This window comes from Camelus dromedarius, chromosome 27, assembly GCF_036321535.1.
Source record: "Camelus dromedarius isolate mCamDro1 chromosome 27, mCamDro1.pat, whole genome shotgun sequence".
NCBI classification, from domain to species: Eukaryota; Metazoa; Chordata; class Mammalia; order Artiodactyla; family Camelidae; genus Camelus; species Camelus dromedarius.
This window is the reverse complement of record NC_087462.1, coordinates 1844792-1860129: the sequence shown is the minus strand read 5'-3', so window position 1 is coordinate 1860129 and position 15338 is coordinate 1844792. Positions and strand designations below refer to the sequence as shown.

At 50.7% G+C, this 15338-nt stretch overlaps 1 protein-coding gene across 1 annotated transcript; it reads right to left on the bottom strand.

Moving 5' to 3' along the window:
• Positions 1-4118: 4118 nt before the first annotated feature.
• ZNF554 (zinc finger protein 554) lies at positions 4119-15144 on the bottom strand. The gene is made up of 5 exons (XM_031436887.2): positions 14928-15144; positions 10417-10491; positions 8043-8169; positions 6493-6684; positions 4119-5978 (listed from the first exon to the last, which is right to left on the bottom strand). The coding sequence occupies exons 2-5, from the start codon at positions 10447-10449 to the stop codon at positions 4789-4791; spliced, it is 1542 nt and encodes a 513-aa protein (XP_031292747.1). The 5' UTR covers positions 10450-10491; positions 14928-15144; the 3' UTR covers positions 4119-4788.
• Between the last annotated feature and the right edge of the window lie 194 nt (positions 15145-15338).

Here is a 15338-nt window from a genome sequence, read left to right as displayed (position 1 = left end):
GGGCTGGAGAGCGTCAACCCCCGGCCCTGATTGGACCTTGCTCCTGGCACTCCCTTCCAACGAGATCCTGATTGGAGGATGCTCCGCGCCCGGCCGCCCTGACTTGACAGCGCTGAAGGCATTCCTACTGCACGAGCCCCTGAATGGGCGGTTTCCAGAGACCCGACCCTGGCGCCCCTGATTGGACAGTTCTCCGGACCCCGCCCCTGCGTGCCTGATTGTTCCCCGGACCCCGCCCCTGTCTTCTGATTGGACAGTCCTCACATGTTCGCCCCTATTATTGAGTGACAGGCCTCTGGGACTCACGTAGCTGACCCGCCCGCCCCAGACTTGGGCTCCGAGCAGAACCCGCACCCGGCGGGAATGACCCGGCGCCCGCCCTCAGCTCGGCGGCCCTTCCTCGTCCTCCTCGTGGGCCTGACTCAGTTTCCCGGAGGAGCGTCCCCTGTCCGGTGCCGGGACTGGAAGCAACGGGACGGGGGTAGGGGTGTCTAGCGACTTCCGGGGTCAGGGGTCTGCCCGGGGGCGAGGTCACCGTGAAAACGTGCCCTTTGTTTAACAACAAAGACGCACAGTGACGTCACACTCTTCAAGTCAGGGTCTGGCTCGAGTTTGACGTGTGACCTTTGACACCGGGAGGCCCCGCCCCTGCCTCTGGGGTTTGAGGCCAGCGAGCCCCGGGACCTTTGACCCCGTGGGAAGTCGGACCCCGAGGCCCCAGCCTCCGTGCAGAACTGGTCTCAGCACAGCTACAGGGGTGCGATGCCACAGTTCCCAGGTGTGCATTTTACAAGCGGGGAAATTCATGTCTGATTAGGTTTTTAGTCTATCCCCAGAGAATTCTGAAAATGAAAAGGTTCTCATACTGCGGAACAGTGTGAATGTACTTAATATCACGGAACTGTACGTTTTTAAATGGTTAAGAAGGTAAAATTCGTGTTATGTATATTCTGTCACAATATTTTTTTTCACTCAATCAAGAAATACTGAGCACATGGGGCCTGCACAGTATTTTTTTAAAGGTTTTATTTTTTCAAAGGCTATGATATCCCTGAGGCAATTGAATTCCCACGTTAGCTGATAAAAAACGACGACAAAAGCTTATATAAATTTGGGATGGACCTGAAGACTCTGAATACACTTAATGGAAGGGGGCTAAGCCCCTAATGCATTTAATATGCCTGCTTCTTTTAGAAAGCATGCTCTCATTTGACACTGAGTGGATGCCCAAATTCTATCACATTTCATTTTGTTTTAAAAATTCCTTTTTTGTGGTTTCCAGAAAGATTTTAGATGTTTTCATAAACAGTGTTTAGAAATATAATATATTAAAAAGTTCAAGGCAAAAATAAATGACTCTTTGGATTTATAACCTATTAAAAATAAAAATATGTGCTTTTAAAATATGGATCAATAATAAATCAGCATGGAGTTTAGAAGCCTGCCCTAAGACTGGGTCCTGGCCTAGACCTGGAGCACTCCTGTCTGTTTGCCATAATGTGTTCAGAGATATACTCCCTGCGCATCACACACAAAGGATGTGCCATTTCATCTATTAAGGTGAAAAATGAGGCTGGCTTCTGAATTCTTCCCCAAACATCCACAGCCGCAGGAGAGAAGAGTAACAAGCACGGCGATCCGAGGGAAGGGAGGTGTGAGTCGAGATACTTGAACCACGCTGGGAGGTTATTCCCGCATAGAGGTAACAAAGACGTTCTCAAATCCACAAGGCCTGAGAGGGACAGTGAGGAGCAAATTCTTCTCCCTCTTCCCGCCTTCCATCCTCCCTGCCACTAGCCGAAGCTGCTGGCAAAGTAGAAAAGCGGTTTGCAGCATTTTGACCCACATCACAAAGCAAATATCAAAGGGTAGCTGTGATCAGCAGAATAAAGGCCCCCAAAGATATCCACATCCTAAGCACCAGGCCCTGCAGGCAGAGGGACTTTGCAGGTAGGGTGAAGTTAAGGGATGGCAGTGTCATCAGAGGGTCCTTATCAGAGGGAGGCGGGAGGGTCAGAGTCAGAGAGAGCCGTCTGTGCTATTAATTAAAGCAGACAAAGAGATCACTTCAAAATGACAAAGGGTATAATTCACAATGAAGACCTGCCATGAATTATTTACCCCAAATAAAAGAAAACACAACAAAACAGAAACAACAAAAAAGGTGAAGCAGAAACAGTGGACAGTAAGCCCTGAGGGAGATTAAGCACAACAGGAAATGGTAACAGTTCTCTTGAGCCCATTGTCTTAGTCAACAAACTGAGGACAGTAAAGGGTCGGCAGTTTCTCAAAGTGGGACTGAAAGAGATGGGGCATCAGTGCAGCCACCTGGTGAGTTACTTAAAAATGCGTATTAATGGGCTCCAGCTCCCACTTACTAAGTCTGAACCCCCAGACAAGAAATTTGAGAACCACTGGTTAATAAGGTTGATGGAATAGACAGGTCAGGTTCCAAATCATAAAAGCAGAGAATTCAGCTTCTTCTTAAGATCTGCGAAATACTTATAAAACTCAACCACGCAGTAAACCACACAGCAAGTCTCAATAAATTTCAGAGACTCAGTTCTCAGAGCACAGCATAATAAAAGCAGAAGCTTCATAAATGAACCCTGATGAAAGGCATCTATGAAACCCTGCAGTGAACATCGTACTCCATGGTGTGAGACTGAATGCTTTAACCTTAAGGTCCGGGTCAGAGTAAGGAGGTCTGCTCTCAGCATTCCTACTCAACACTGCTGCGGGACAGAGCCAGTGCAATAAGACAAGAAAAAGAATTTGTTTTTAAAGAGTGAGGAAAGGACATTTAAACCCCCAGAAGTGTAAAGAATACTTTTGAGTCAGAGAAATCAAAACACAAATTGTAAACATTTTTTTAAATGATCATAAAACCAAATGTGAACACAAAGCTAGCAGAGGCTGTCCTCTGGCTAAATTCCTCACCTTGGATCCTCCAATGACTCACCTCTCAAATGAAATATCAGGTCCTCAGAAAGGCCCTACCTGAGTAACATCTGTCCCTGGCCCTCAAGCCCTCACAGGACTGGCTACGTAACATGCAGGGCTCACTGCAAAATTAAAATGGGGGGGGGGGTGTTGTTCAAAGTGATTGAGAATGTGAAGACAGGTACTGCAGAGTATTAAACCAATCACAGGACATTTCCGAGGCTGGAGCCTTGGGTGTCTACACAAATCCAATGCCCTTCATGAAGCTATCCTATTTCCTGACCACGGGACATTATCTTTAGCGAAGGCAGACACCTTCTCTGTCTTATCCACAGCCACCTGGCAAAACAAAGAATTCAGGGTTTCTATAAATAATTGTTGGAGGGAGGGAGGAGGTGATTAAGACTGAAAACTGGAAAGTAGTGCACTTAAGACATCTCTAATCCAAGGGTTCCTAAGAATATGATGAAGCCTAGAGATGCTTCCCCAGAAAATACGTGTATGCCCCCAAACACATTTTGCATCCAGCTCATGGTTGTTCACACAGCCCTTAAACGTACCCATCAACCGAGTCAGTCCACACAGACCCCAGCTGGGGGACCTCTACAGAAAGGCAAAGGTATTCACATCATCAGGTCCAACTCAGGTGAGATGAGCTCTGACAGGCAACCTCTCTCACTAGCTCCAGGAAAGGGGGAAGGCTCCCACGAGAGTTTGGTGACTTTTAAGGGGTGATCTGGAAAACCCAGCTCCCTTGTATCCCTCCTTGCAAACACGGCCTTGGCCTGGCATGGGTTGCTCAAGTTCCAATCAAGATCCCACGACTTTCTAGTTGGGTGACTTCGGGCAAGATACCTTACTTCTCTTTCCACTTCTGCAATGTGGGGACCTGAGTGGCTGCTATTTCACAGGGCTGCTGAGAAGGTGAAATGAGGAAACACACACAGGTGCTAGAGTGGTGCCGGGAACACAGTCAACACCCAATACACATTAATGAGTACGATGTACATCCACACTTTGGTCTCTACTCTGGCAAGTACCCTCAGCACTGGGACTCTCCCCAGGCCGCCGAAGGTCACTTCACCTCTCCACGTGCTGAGACCTACTGTGCTGTCTCCTTGCCACACCCTGGTATCCACAATTCTCCCCAACTGATCAATGACACTCGATAGCCCTTGGGGGTCATTTGTTTTTTACTTGTGGTCGAAATGCAATACCAAACAAAATGACAAAAGGCAGAAAAAAATCACACATCACCAGAAGACCCTGACAAGGTAAACACGGTCATTTCTCACATCCCCATCCAGCTTCTTCCCATGTATGTATGTATGTATTTTGACTTCACTGGATACAATTACACATATTTTGCACTCTCTACTTTTCTCTTTGCAGCCAAAGCACTTTTTATCTCAGCACATGCTCTGCATTGCCATGGTGGTGCGTGAGACAAGTCAGGACTTAGCCAAGTGACCAACAGGGGCAGAATGACTGAGCAAAATATTATTGAACATACTGAACAGATATTCAACAGATTCTTGAAACAAAAAGTTGAAACAGAATACCTTTGTCTGAATCACTAAATTAATGTGGAAAATCTCAGCAAAATCTCAATCCTTGTTAGCGTTTACCCATTTACCAATCTCTTCCAAGAGGGCTGAGCTCATTGGGTTTAGCTCAATGGCAATTTCTCCCCATTAAAAGGTCCCTTTATAGCTCCGGACCTCAGGGCTTTCCTTCAAGAGTGTGGCATAAGCCTGCTTCTTCTCAAGCAGTACGTCACTGGGGAAAGTCTGAACATACTTACGTGGGAGAGCGCTAAGTACTTCACAAGGCAGCAGGCAAGCTCTAAAACCCAACGAGGTGGCTGCTCTGGGAGAAAGCTTCCCCGCAATCAATTATCTTATAGGTTTTCTGGCTGGTGTGAGCTTTCTGGTGTGTGAGAAGGGAAGACCTCTGGCTGAAGGCTCTCCCACATTCACAACAGCGATACGGCTTCTCTCCAGTGTGGGTTCTCTCATGCCGAACCAGGGAAGACCTCTGGCTGAAGGCCCTGCCACACCGGTCGCACTCATAGGGGTTTTCGCCCGTGTGCGTCCTCTCATGTTGGTTAAGAGATGAACGGTCGCTGAAGGCCTTCCCACATCCATTACACTCATAGGGCTTCTCGCCTGTGTGCGTTCTCTTGTGTAGGATCAGGTAAGAGCTCTGGCAGAAGGACTTCCCACAGTCTTTGCATCCAAAGGGCTTTTCCCCCGTGTGAATCCGCTGATGCTGGGTGAGGGACGAAATTCTGTTGAAGGCTCTCCCACACTCCCTGCAGGCGTAGGGCTTCTCTCCAGTGTGAGTTCTCAGGTGGCGAGTGAGGGTCGAGCTGTGCGTAAAGGCTCTCCCGCATTCCTGACACGAGTATGGTCTCTCTCCTGTGTGAATCCTCTGATGTTCACTCAGGGAATGTCTCCGGTTAAACAGCTTCCCACACTGCCGACACTCGTAGGGCTTCTCGGCTGTGTTACTGTTGCTGTGTGTGGTAAGGGCCACGCCATGGAGAAGTGATTTCCCACTGTCTGCACGTGCAGAAGCTTTCCCCTCTGTTTGAGTTCTTCCATGTGGAATAAGGTGACTGTTTTGCCTGAGACCTTTTCCAAACGCATTCACACTTTCATCAGGTTTCTGGTCTGTGTATCCCATCTGATGGTGGTTTAACAATGGATCAGACACCAAACTCTCAATAGCTAAGTCACCATCGTGGAAATGTCTTTCTATAGAAACTCCCTGTGATATAACAAGGTCTGAGCTCGGATTGCAGTGTTCCCCAAATTCATACCAGGCAGTAGCCTTCTCTTGAGCAAATGCCTCTACGTGGATGTACCCCATTTGCCTCAAAAGCCTCTGGGGGTCTTCATGTATCTCTTCAAGTTGACCACATCCCTGGTCTTCTCTGGGGAGCTTTATAATATTCATATCACCAGGTGGTTCTTCTGCCAAAACCAGCTTCTTATAAACTGACTGTTGGCTTTTCAGTTTAGTCTCCCAACCTGAAATAAATTGAAGGGCGGGGGAAGAAAGAAACTTCTAACTTAAGAACGGTGGCACGAAAGGATTTCTAAGATGTACAAGGCACATGTGGATTCATGTGCAAACGTCAGCTTTGAACACGGGGGAAGGCTAGGCGAAGGGAAGATGGGTCAGTCTGCTGGGTAGGGGGTGGAGACGTAGAAGGAACTTCTCTAGAAAGAAGGGGGAATAAAAATGGGAGAGAAGAAGAATTATCAGGGAAGCAGAGAGTGGAGAGATGTAACAGAAACACAGGCAGAATGGCTTCCAGAAGGACATGGGATGTTATTTTTTTCTGTACCCGAAGTGGGGTAGTAGACGCTGGTTTATGGAAGGAGAAGGGGGCTGGAGGATGAGCTGAAGGTACGGGGGACAAGTACAGCCAAGGAGCTCAGCCTTCTCCGTAGACAACGAGGGCCTCTGTGGGGGGTCTCTGGCCAACAGTCCCCGGGCAGCTGCCCCCGCCCCAGTGGCTCAGATCTGCCCGGTTCTTACCCGAACAAGAAGCCTGGGGAGCTCCTTTCCCCGCCATGCACATGGCTTCTCCTCGAGCCCGGGGAAAAGGCAGCACCGGCGGAACGCGGGAGCACGCCGTCGGCGGACAGGGACTGCTGACCGGAGGGGCGCGTGCCAGGGGCCCCGCACCACCCGCTGCGCCCGCGCCAGGGCCGCGTGTCCTAGAGGCCTCTGGGGGAGACAAGGGTGCCTGGGAGGGGCTGCCCGCAGACCACGCCGAAGATTTTATTCTCCTAACTTAAAAAATGTGGATCTGACATTTCCCCAAAGGGAGACAAATGTTGAACCAGCACATAAAGAGACAGTCGACCTCATCAGTCATCGGGGAAATGCAAATCAAGATGGCAGTGAGGTGACACTTCACCACCTATTAAAATGGCTGTGATTGTTTTTCAAAAAGGAAGAAACAAAATAAGTATTGGCAAGGATGTGGAGAAATGGGAACTCTCATGCCCAGCTGGTGGGAATGTAAAATGTGGCAGATGCCATGGAAACCAGTTTGATGGATCCTCAAAAAGCTCAACGTAAGGGAGGAGGGGTGTCGCTCAGCGGTAGAGCACATGCTTCATAAACACAGGGTCCCAGGTTCAATTCCCACTAGCTCCAATTGAAAGAAAAAAATAATAAAGTTACAAAAAAAAAAGTTCAGCATAGAATCACTGTAAGATCTAGCAATCCCACTTCTGGGAACAGACACAAAAGAGGTGAAATCACAGACTGGAAGAAATCCTTGTACATCAGTGTTCACAGCAGCACAATTTACAACAGCTAAAAGGTGGAAACAACCCAAGTGCCCACTGGTGGGTGATGGATAAACACAATGTGGTCCATCCACACACTGGAGTGTAATTCAGCCTTAGAAGGGAAGGAGATTCTGACACCTGCTACAACATGGATGGACCTTGGGGACATGATGCTCAGTGAAACAAGCCAGACACAGAAGAACAAACACTGTCTGATCCCACTCACAGGAGGACCCAGAGGAGTCACATCTATAGAGACAGGAAGTAGACGGTGGGGCCAGGGCTGGGAGTGGGGGAGGGGGAGGGTGTCAGTGTTTAATACACGGTCTCAGTTTAGGGTGATCAAACAGTTTTGGAAGCATTGGTGATAGCTGCACAACACTGTGAGTGTAATTAATACCACTGAATTGAATGCTCAAAAATTATTAAAAAGGCAAATTTTATGTTATATATATTTTACCACAGTTAAAAAATTTTTTTTAAATCATGGCTCTTCAATTTGGCGGAGAGAGTACAAATGCCCTGAGTCTGTAGCCAGGAGGACTCAGGGCGTTACCTCCGCCTGCGCTAAGATGCGTGTCCACGGTGGCTCCGGCTTCCACAGCCTGAAGCAATCAGGCCATTCACCGTGCCAGAGAAACCAACAGACCGTGGGCCCCACCGGAGCAGCAACCATGGCCCCCTTACCCAGCACTAAAGCCCCACTTCCCAGCAGAGACCTGGACACGGAGCAGATGCTAAGTACACGTGACCTGATGGGCGCGCGAAGGAACGGGCGGGTCTCACCCACGGAGGCCAGGTTCCTGCAGGTCTCCTGCATCACGTCTCTGTAGAGCCTCCTCTGAGCCGGGTCTAGCAGCTCCCACTCCTCCCAGGAGAAGTACACGGCCACATCCTCAAAGGTCACGACCTCCTACAACACCATGTCAGTTCTGCTCAAGAAGGATGCTCTCCAACCCGCATCCAGAGGAGGAAGTTTGGATGGAGAAGTCGGATCCTACTCGTGGTACTCGTAGGTACCACTCTGTGGCTTCCAACCCGGGGGGCTGCGGCAGGCGCAGCAGAGACAACCAGCGCCCAGGTCTGATGGGAATGCTTTCCCCTTCCTTGTTTCTTATCGAACTGCTGATTCTAACCTCTGGGGCCGTGAGAATGACCCACCCGCTTGAGACTCTGCCCCAGCTTACTTGTGGCTCTGCGTCTCTACGTCTGACCAGGGAGGCCCTCCAGAACCTGAGGTCCTGGAGACCGGTTCTCTGGGGCCCTGAATTGGCATTCCATTGTGACAAGGCACAGAGGAAGAAGCCGTGGGATTTGAAGCCCCCCAACCCCCGCCCCGCCCCAGCCCAGAAATGGGGGAGGGCAGAGTTTGGGAAAGGCAGTATGAAGGGGTGGGGGTGTTTGGTGTCTGGCCAGCTGGGCTGCTGGCTGTCCCCAGAAGGAAAATTCACCCGTGGAATTTGACAGTAAGAGATCCAACCCGAGGAAAGCGGGGTGCTGGGCCCCCTGGAAGGTTTGGGTCATTCTGGTTAAAATGAAGGGGATTGAGAAAATAATAATAAAATAAAAAGCTCGTGCTGGTGGCGCATGTGGTCTCTTCTCTCCTCCAGGAGGAGGCAGGGCTCAGGCACCCCCAAGGGGCAGCGGGGACGTGGGCCAAGCATACTCCACGTCCCCGCTGCCCGTCCCTCCAAGCGGGAGGACAAATGTTTAATTAGCACCCAGGGCTGCCGCAAAACTTTAAATAGAGCAGGAAAAAACCAGCCTTTAGTCCCCGCCACTGCAGCTGCTACAAACTCCCCCACTGGCCCCTTGGCTCCAGCTGGCTCCCTGACCCCAGCTTTAATGTTAACCCTGTGGTTGCTAACTCACTGCAAGGGTTTGAGGAAATTTGCAAGGAAATAAGAAGGAAAAACATGTTAATGGCTTGGTGTTTTATTACAAAGAATGGATAATAAAAAATGAGCATGAAATATTGGTTTATATTTATTAAATAATATATTTGTACAATTATATAATAATTATAATAGCATCATTTCAGTATTATAATAAATTATGATTATTATTTATAATAAACGATATAAATACATTATTAGTTTCATAATAGAGAGGTTGTTCAAGTCGGGGAAAGTCGGGGGCAAAAGTATTAGTGGCAGGCCACTGCTTTGCTTATCGCGAAGCTCCCAGCTGGAACCTGCCCATGTCCGGAGCCACAGCCGGGCTGAGCTGAGACCAGGTACAGGCGCCATGACCAGGACTTGGACTCAGGGACAGAGCAGACCCAGGACGCCTGTTCAAGGGCTCAAACCGTGAGACTATCACAGGCGCTGCCTGGGCCATCTGGGTGACAAGCAGATGTCCACAAGAAAGGGCTTGTTCTCCAAGGGGACCTGACGCTGAGCTGGGGCTCAGCCCTGTTTTTCTGATGTGGAGAGTCACTGCGCATGGTCACCACCCCAAGCTGAGAGTTAGGGGACTGGGACTCTGTCCACCCTCTCCTGACAGATCTGCTGCCCCAACTGAAGTGCAGGTATCCCCAGCCTTCAAAAGGAAGGAGATACTGACACTCACTGCAACGTGGATGGACCTAGAGGACGTGATGCTCAGGGAGAGAACCCGACACAGAAGGACACACACTGTCTGATCCCACTCACAGGAGGTCCCTGGAGGAGTCACATCCACAGAGACAGAGAGTAGACGGTGGGGCCGGGGCTGGGGAGTGAGGGTTTCATGGGGACAGAGCTTCAGTTTGGGAAGACGAGAAAGTTCTGGAGATGATGGTGGAGATGGTTGCACAACAATGTGAATGTGCTTAATGCTACTGAGCTGTGCACTTTAAAATGGTTAAGATGGTGCATTTTATGTTATGTGTATTTCATTACAATTTTAAATATACACATATGTTAAAGGGGACAGTGCCTTGGGGCAGCCCCATCATGGGGGAAGTTCTGAGGCATTCAGGCAGCGCCCTCAGAAGGAAGCACAGCCCTCAGGCAGGGATACTGCGCACATCTTTGGAAAAGCCCAAGGGCTTGAGCCCAGATACTCTTGGGGACTCCTCCCTCCCTTCCCACACAGCAAAAGGGGCTCGGGCTCTGGCAGGCGAGCTCCCTCCAGACCCAAAGGATATCTTCCAGGGGAGGAGGAAGCTCGCACTCACCTGGGGCCAGGGAAGCAGGAGCCCTGCAGCCATCCTCTCCTCCTGGGAACGAAGCAGGCTACTGGGCAGGCGGGGCTGCGGGGGGGTGGGGACACAAAGACAGAGTGAGGACCAGATCCAGCCTGTCCCCAAATCCCAGAATCCCCTCCCAACTTGACATGACCTCCCCCGCCCAGAGGATGGTCCTCGGAAGCCAGAAGAGGCCGGGGTCTTAATGGTTCCATTTGTAGATGAAGATACTGAGGGTCTTGGAAGCACACAAGTTCTATGGTGAAGCACCCTGTATCAGCGTCCTGGGGCGGCTGTAACAAATGACCACATACTAGGGGCTTAGAACAACAGAAATTAATTTTCTCCCAGTTCTAGAGGCCGGAAGTCCGAGATCAAGGGGTGACAGGGCCAAGTCCCCCTGGAGTCCTGCTTCTTCCAGCTTGTGGGGGCTCCAGGCACCCTCAGCTTGTGGCCCCATCACTCTGCCTCCCCTTCAAGTGGCCGTCTTTTCTGTGTGTCTCTTTCCTCTTCTAATCAGGACATCAGTCACTGGATTAGGGATCCCCCTGACCCCGGCTCCAGTATGACCTCATCTTAACCACTCAGATCTACAAAGACTCTTTCTGAATAGGGTCACATTCAGAGTTTCCAGGTGGCAACGTGAATTTTGGGGGGGACACAATTCAACCCCAGTACAACGTCCCAGACCCACAACCAGGAAGGCTCGGTTCAGATCCCTGGAAGTGCCCCCACCCCTGCATCAGTGAGCTTCCTCTCTCCCCACGGCCGGCTCCTTCTCCCCTGGACTCTTCTGCCCAACTGCTGGGTGCTGTAGTGGGGAGGATCCAGATGGGCCTCTCCCACCTTACAAGCAGCAGCAGCACGTGGCCCTGAAGGCCCATGGGGAAACCTGAGCCCCCCCGATACCTAGGGGCTCCCCTTCCTTCCAGGGAGAGAGTTCCGGGGGGATCTGGGCTGTGCCGATTCTGGAACCCTGCACGGTGACAGGACTTTGTCCTTGAGCACGCGTTAGTCAAGCCCCTTTGAGCTCTCATCCCAAATATGCCTTGACTTTTGGGCTCTCAAGTTCGTCTTTACATTGTGTTTTGGAAAAACGCTGCTAAGTCACTTCAGGGAGAGTCCCCGCCGGTTTCCATTGTTATAGGAGCTGCCACCGTGGGGGGTGGGAGGCGGGCACGTGGGACTCTGCCGTGTCTTTGCAACTTCTCCTGAGTCTATAATTCATTAAAAATGTAAAGTTTTACATGAATGGACCTGGAGATCATCATTCTAAGTGAAGTAAGCCAGAAACAGAAAGAAAAATACCAGATGATATCATTTATAGGTGTAATCTAAAAAAAGGACACAAATGAACTCATTTACAAAACAGAAACAGACTCCCAGACAGAGCAATCTTATGGTTACCAGGGGGTAAACGGGTAGGAAGGGATAAATTGGGAGTTCGAGGTTTGCAGATACTGACTACTATTCATAAAACAGATAAACAACAAGTTTCTTCTGTACAGCACAGGGATCTATAGTCAGTATCTTGTGGTCACCTATAATGAAAAGAAATACATGTATGTGTACGTATGACTGAAACATGCTGTACACACCAGAAACTGACACAACATTGTAAACTGACTATACCTCAATTTAAAAAAATTGAAGGTTTTAAAAAAATAGTAAAAAGAAAACAAAAACTGAGAACACTGGCTGAGGAGAAGCTGTGTGAAAGTACATGGCAACTTTCCATTCCATTCTGGCAACTCTTCTGTAAATGTACAATTATTTCAAAATAAAAAGCTCATTTAAAGAACAGACATGTCTCCAAAGATGATACACAAATGGCAAATAAACACTTGGAACGATGCTCATGTCACCAGTGACTAGGGAAATGCAAATCAAACCCACAGTGAGGCAGCATCTCACCTCCACCAGGATGGCTAGAATCAAAAAGAATGGGAAGAAAACGAAACCCTCACACACAGCGTGTGGTAGTGGAAAACGGTGCAGCCACCGTAAAAAAGTCTGGCAGTTCCTTAAATTATTACAGTTTTCACAGGAGCCAACTCCACTCCTACATCTCTCCCCCAAAGAACTGAAAAAAACACATCTACACACAGCCCGTATGCCCATGTTCACAGCAGTAAAACCCACAACAGCCAAAAGGTGGAAACAACCCAAATGCCCATCAAGTGAGGAATGGATAGAGACCACGTGGCATATCCACACAATGGAAAATTATCCGGCAGTGACCAGGAGAGCAGCCCTGACACCCGCCACCACGTGGACAGGCCCTGAGAGCACGGTGCTCAGGGAGAGAAGCAGACACAGAAGGACACACAGTGTGTGAGTCCATGGATGTGAGGAGTCCAGAACAGGCCAGTCCACAGACACAGGGAGGGGGCTCCTGGCTGTCAGGGGCTGGGGGAGGGGTGATTGCTATTGGGGGTGGGGTTTCCCTTTGAGGTGATGGAATGTTCCAGAGTTAGCTAGACATAATAGTTGCAAAACTCTGTGAAAATACTACAAAGCATTAAATTTCATACTTTAAATGAATGAACTGTATGGAATGTGAGTTACAGCCCAATAAACCTGTTATAAAAAGTAATAAAACTAACAAAACCTGAAACCAACATGATACTTACCTACAGATCTACATGATACATAGATACATGTACGTGTAAGTACATGGCAAAAAGCCAGCAAGGACAGACATCCAAAGATGTCAAGGCACCAAAAAGGACCTGGGCTCATGAGACGTATCAGGGGAGACGTGATGCACAGTCAGCTTCTCTTGTAAACAGCATAAATCAAGATAAAATAGAACAAAAGTATAAAAATAAAAAAATGACAGCCACTTCCACTGAGCTCCCCAGATGAGGGACCAGAAAAGGTGTGATGCAAATGCTTTTCCCGAGAGCATCTCTGACTCACTCAACTTGGGTGGTTCGAGCAGTGGGTGACAACGCTGTGCCCAGCCAAGCCTCACAGTTGCATCAGCTACATCTCTAGGACACACGATAATTTTACCCTGGGGAAACATCTGCTGGTGATAAGACTGTTGGGGGCTCAATCATGTCCCCGAAAAGAAACGTTCAAGTCCTGACCCCCAGTAGCTGTGACTGTGACCTGATTTGCAAATATGATGTCTGCAGCGGTAATTAGTTAAGAAGAGGTCATACCAGAGCAGAGCGGGCCCTACATCCACTATGACTGGGGTCCTTCAAACAGACAGACACACGGGGAGAGGGCCACGGGACCCAGAGGCAGACACTGCAGTGATGCACCTGCAAGCCAGGGGCCACCAAGGGCTAACGGCCACCAGCAGAGGCTGGAAGAGGTAGGAAGCACCCTCCCCTTTCAGAGGCAGCGGGACCCTGTGACCCCTTGGTCTCTCTGCTCTTGAGCCTTTAAATTGCAGCTCACGGCAATGAGTCCAGGACCCCCCGCCCCTTCCTAGCCCTTCCGGACCAATCCTCTCCCACCCTTGGGTGGCTCACTGGATCCCTCCCTCGTGGTTGATGTCACTGATCCCGTTAGACACTCATTCACCCAGGCCTGTGGCACCTGGTTCAGGGTCTTCTCTTTCAGTATCAAAACACTAAAACTCATCTTTCCTCCCCAAGAAAGGCCTGATGAGGACTTCCCGGCGGCTAAAAGGGAAATCAATCCCAGGGAGGGGAGAGGTCGGTGAGCTTGGGGTTGGGACACTGACAGAATGGCGAGATGCTTCCTTACTCCTTAGCAGGTGCGTGTGGCCATAACTGGAGTGGACCCTTGATCTCTTACCACTAGGATCACAACGCTAAGGTGTAAGCCAGGGTCCCTCCCCCTCAGTACTGGCGACTGGGGCTGGGCCGTCCTGGGTACTGGGGGGTGCGGTGCAGCGTCCCCGCCCCGACTCAAAGCCAGGAGCACCCCCAGTCGCCACAACCACAGACGTCCCCAGACACCGTCCGGCGTCCCCGGCGGGCAGAACCACCAGATGAGACTCCACGGGCCAGCCCAAGCGTCCGAGTGAGTCTACACTCGGGAGCTGGGCGTGGTTCACTCCGTTTCCCTGTAACGTTCGGCCTCGGGGCGCTCTATTTACTTCACAGCAGAGTCTGCCCCACGGACCTGTCACCCAGGGGCATTTTCGCAGGGCAGGGCTCAGACTTTGCCATTCTGGGTGCGGGGCGGCCTTCGGCAAGCTGCCCGACCTCTCTGACTCTCCCTTGCAGAGTGACGGAGCGAACCCAACGGGAAGACCCCAGGTCACCCCGCCCGCCGGGACCCCGCCCCGCCCCCCGCCCGCCTAACCGCCCTCACGGCGGGCCAGGGAGCCGCGGTGCGCGGGCCGGGCTGGGTCGGCGTCACGGCGTCACAGCCCCAGGTGTGAGCGCAGGGGACGCACAGCGCAGCGCTCAGGTGCCGCCGGGTCCCCCTGGGGCCCGCCACGGCGGAGGCACTCGGTGCCGCGCGTGCTGGGGGCCCCTAGCCATTCCGCCCGCCCGCGCCCCCCGTTAACTCACGCCGCAGCCGCCGCCCCCGGACGCGCGCCAGGACGGGCTCGGCAGTACGCCTGCGCGCTGCGAGCCCGCGAACTACAAGTCCCAGCAGGCCCCGGGCGCAGCGCTGGGGTCCCTATCCCCCCAGGGGGCCGCGAGTTAAGTCACAGCACCCTCTCCGGGCGGGAGGTGTCTCCACAGGACTGAGCTGCCTCCTGCCGCGGAGCACGCCCTCCGGGCTCCGAGCGCACGCGCGGCCTCTCCTTACTGAGAGAGAAAACACAGCAAGTTTAGCACGATGACAGGGACATAAAGATTTGCCATTAAAATAATTACTATCAACAAATTAATAAATGTGTAAGTCATTGTATACTTAGTAAAGTTGTTTTAATGGTGCTTAGTTATCAGTAATAATATACTTGTTAATAATATTCT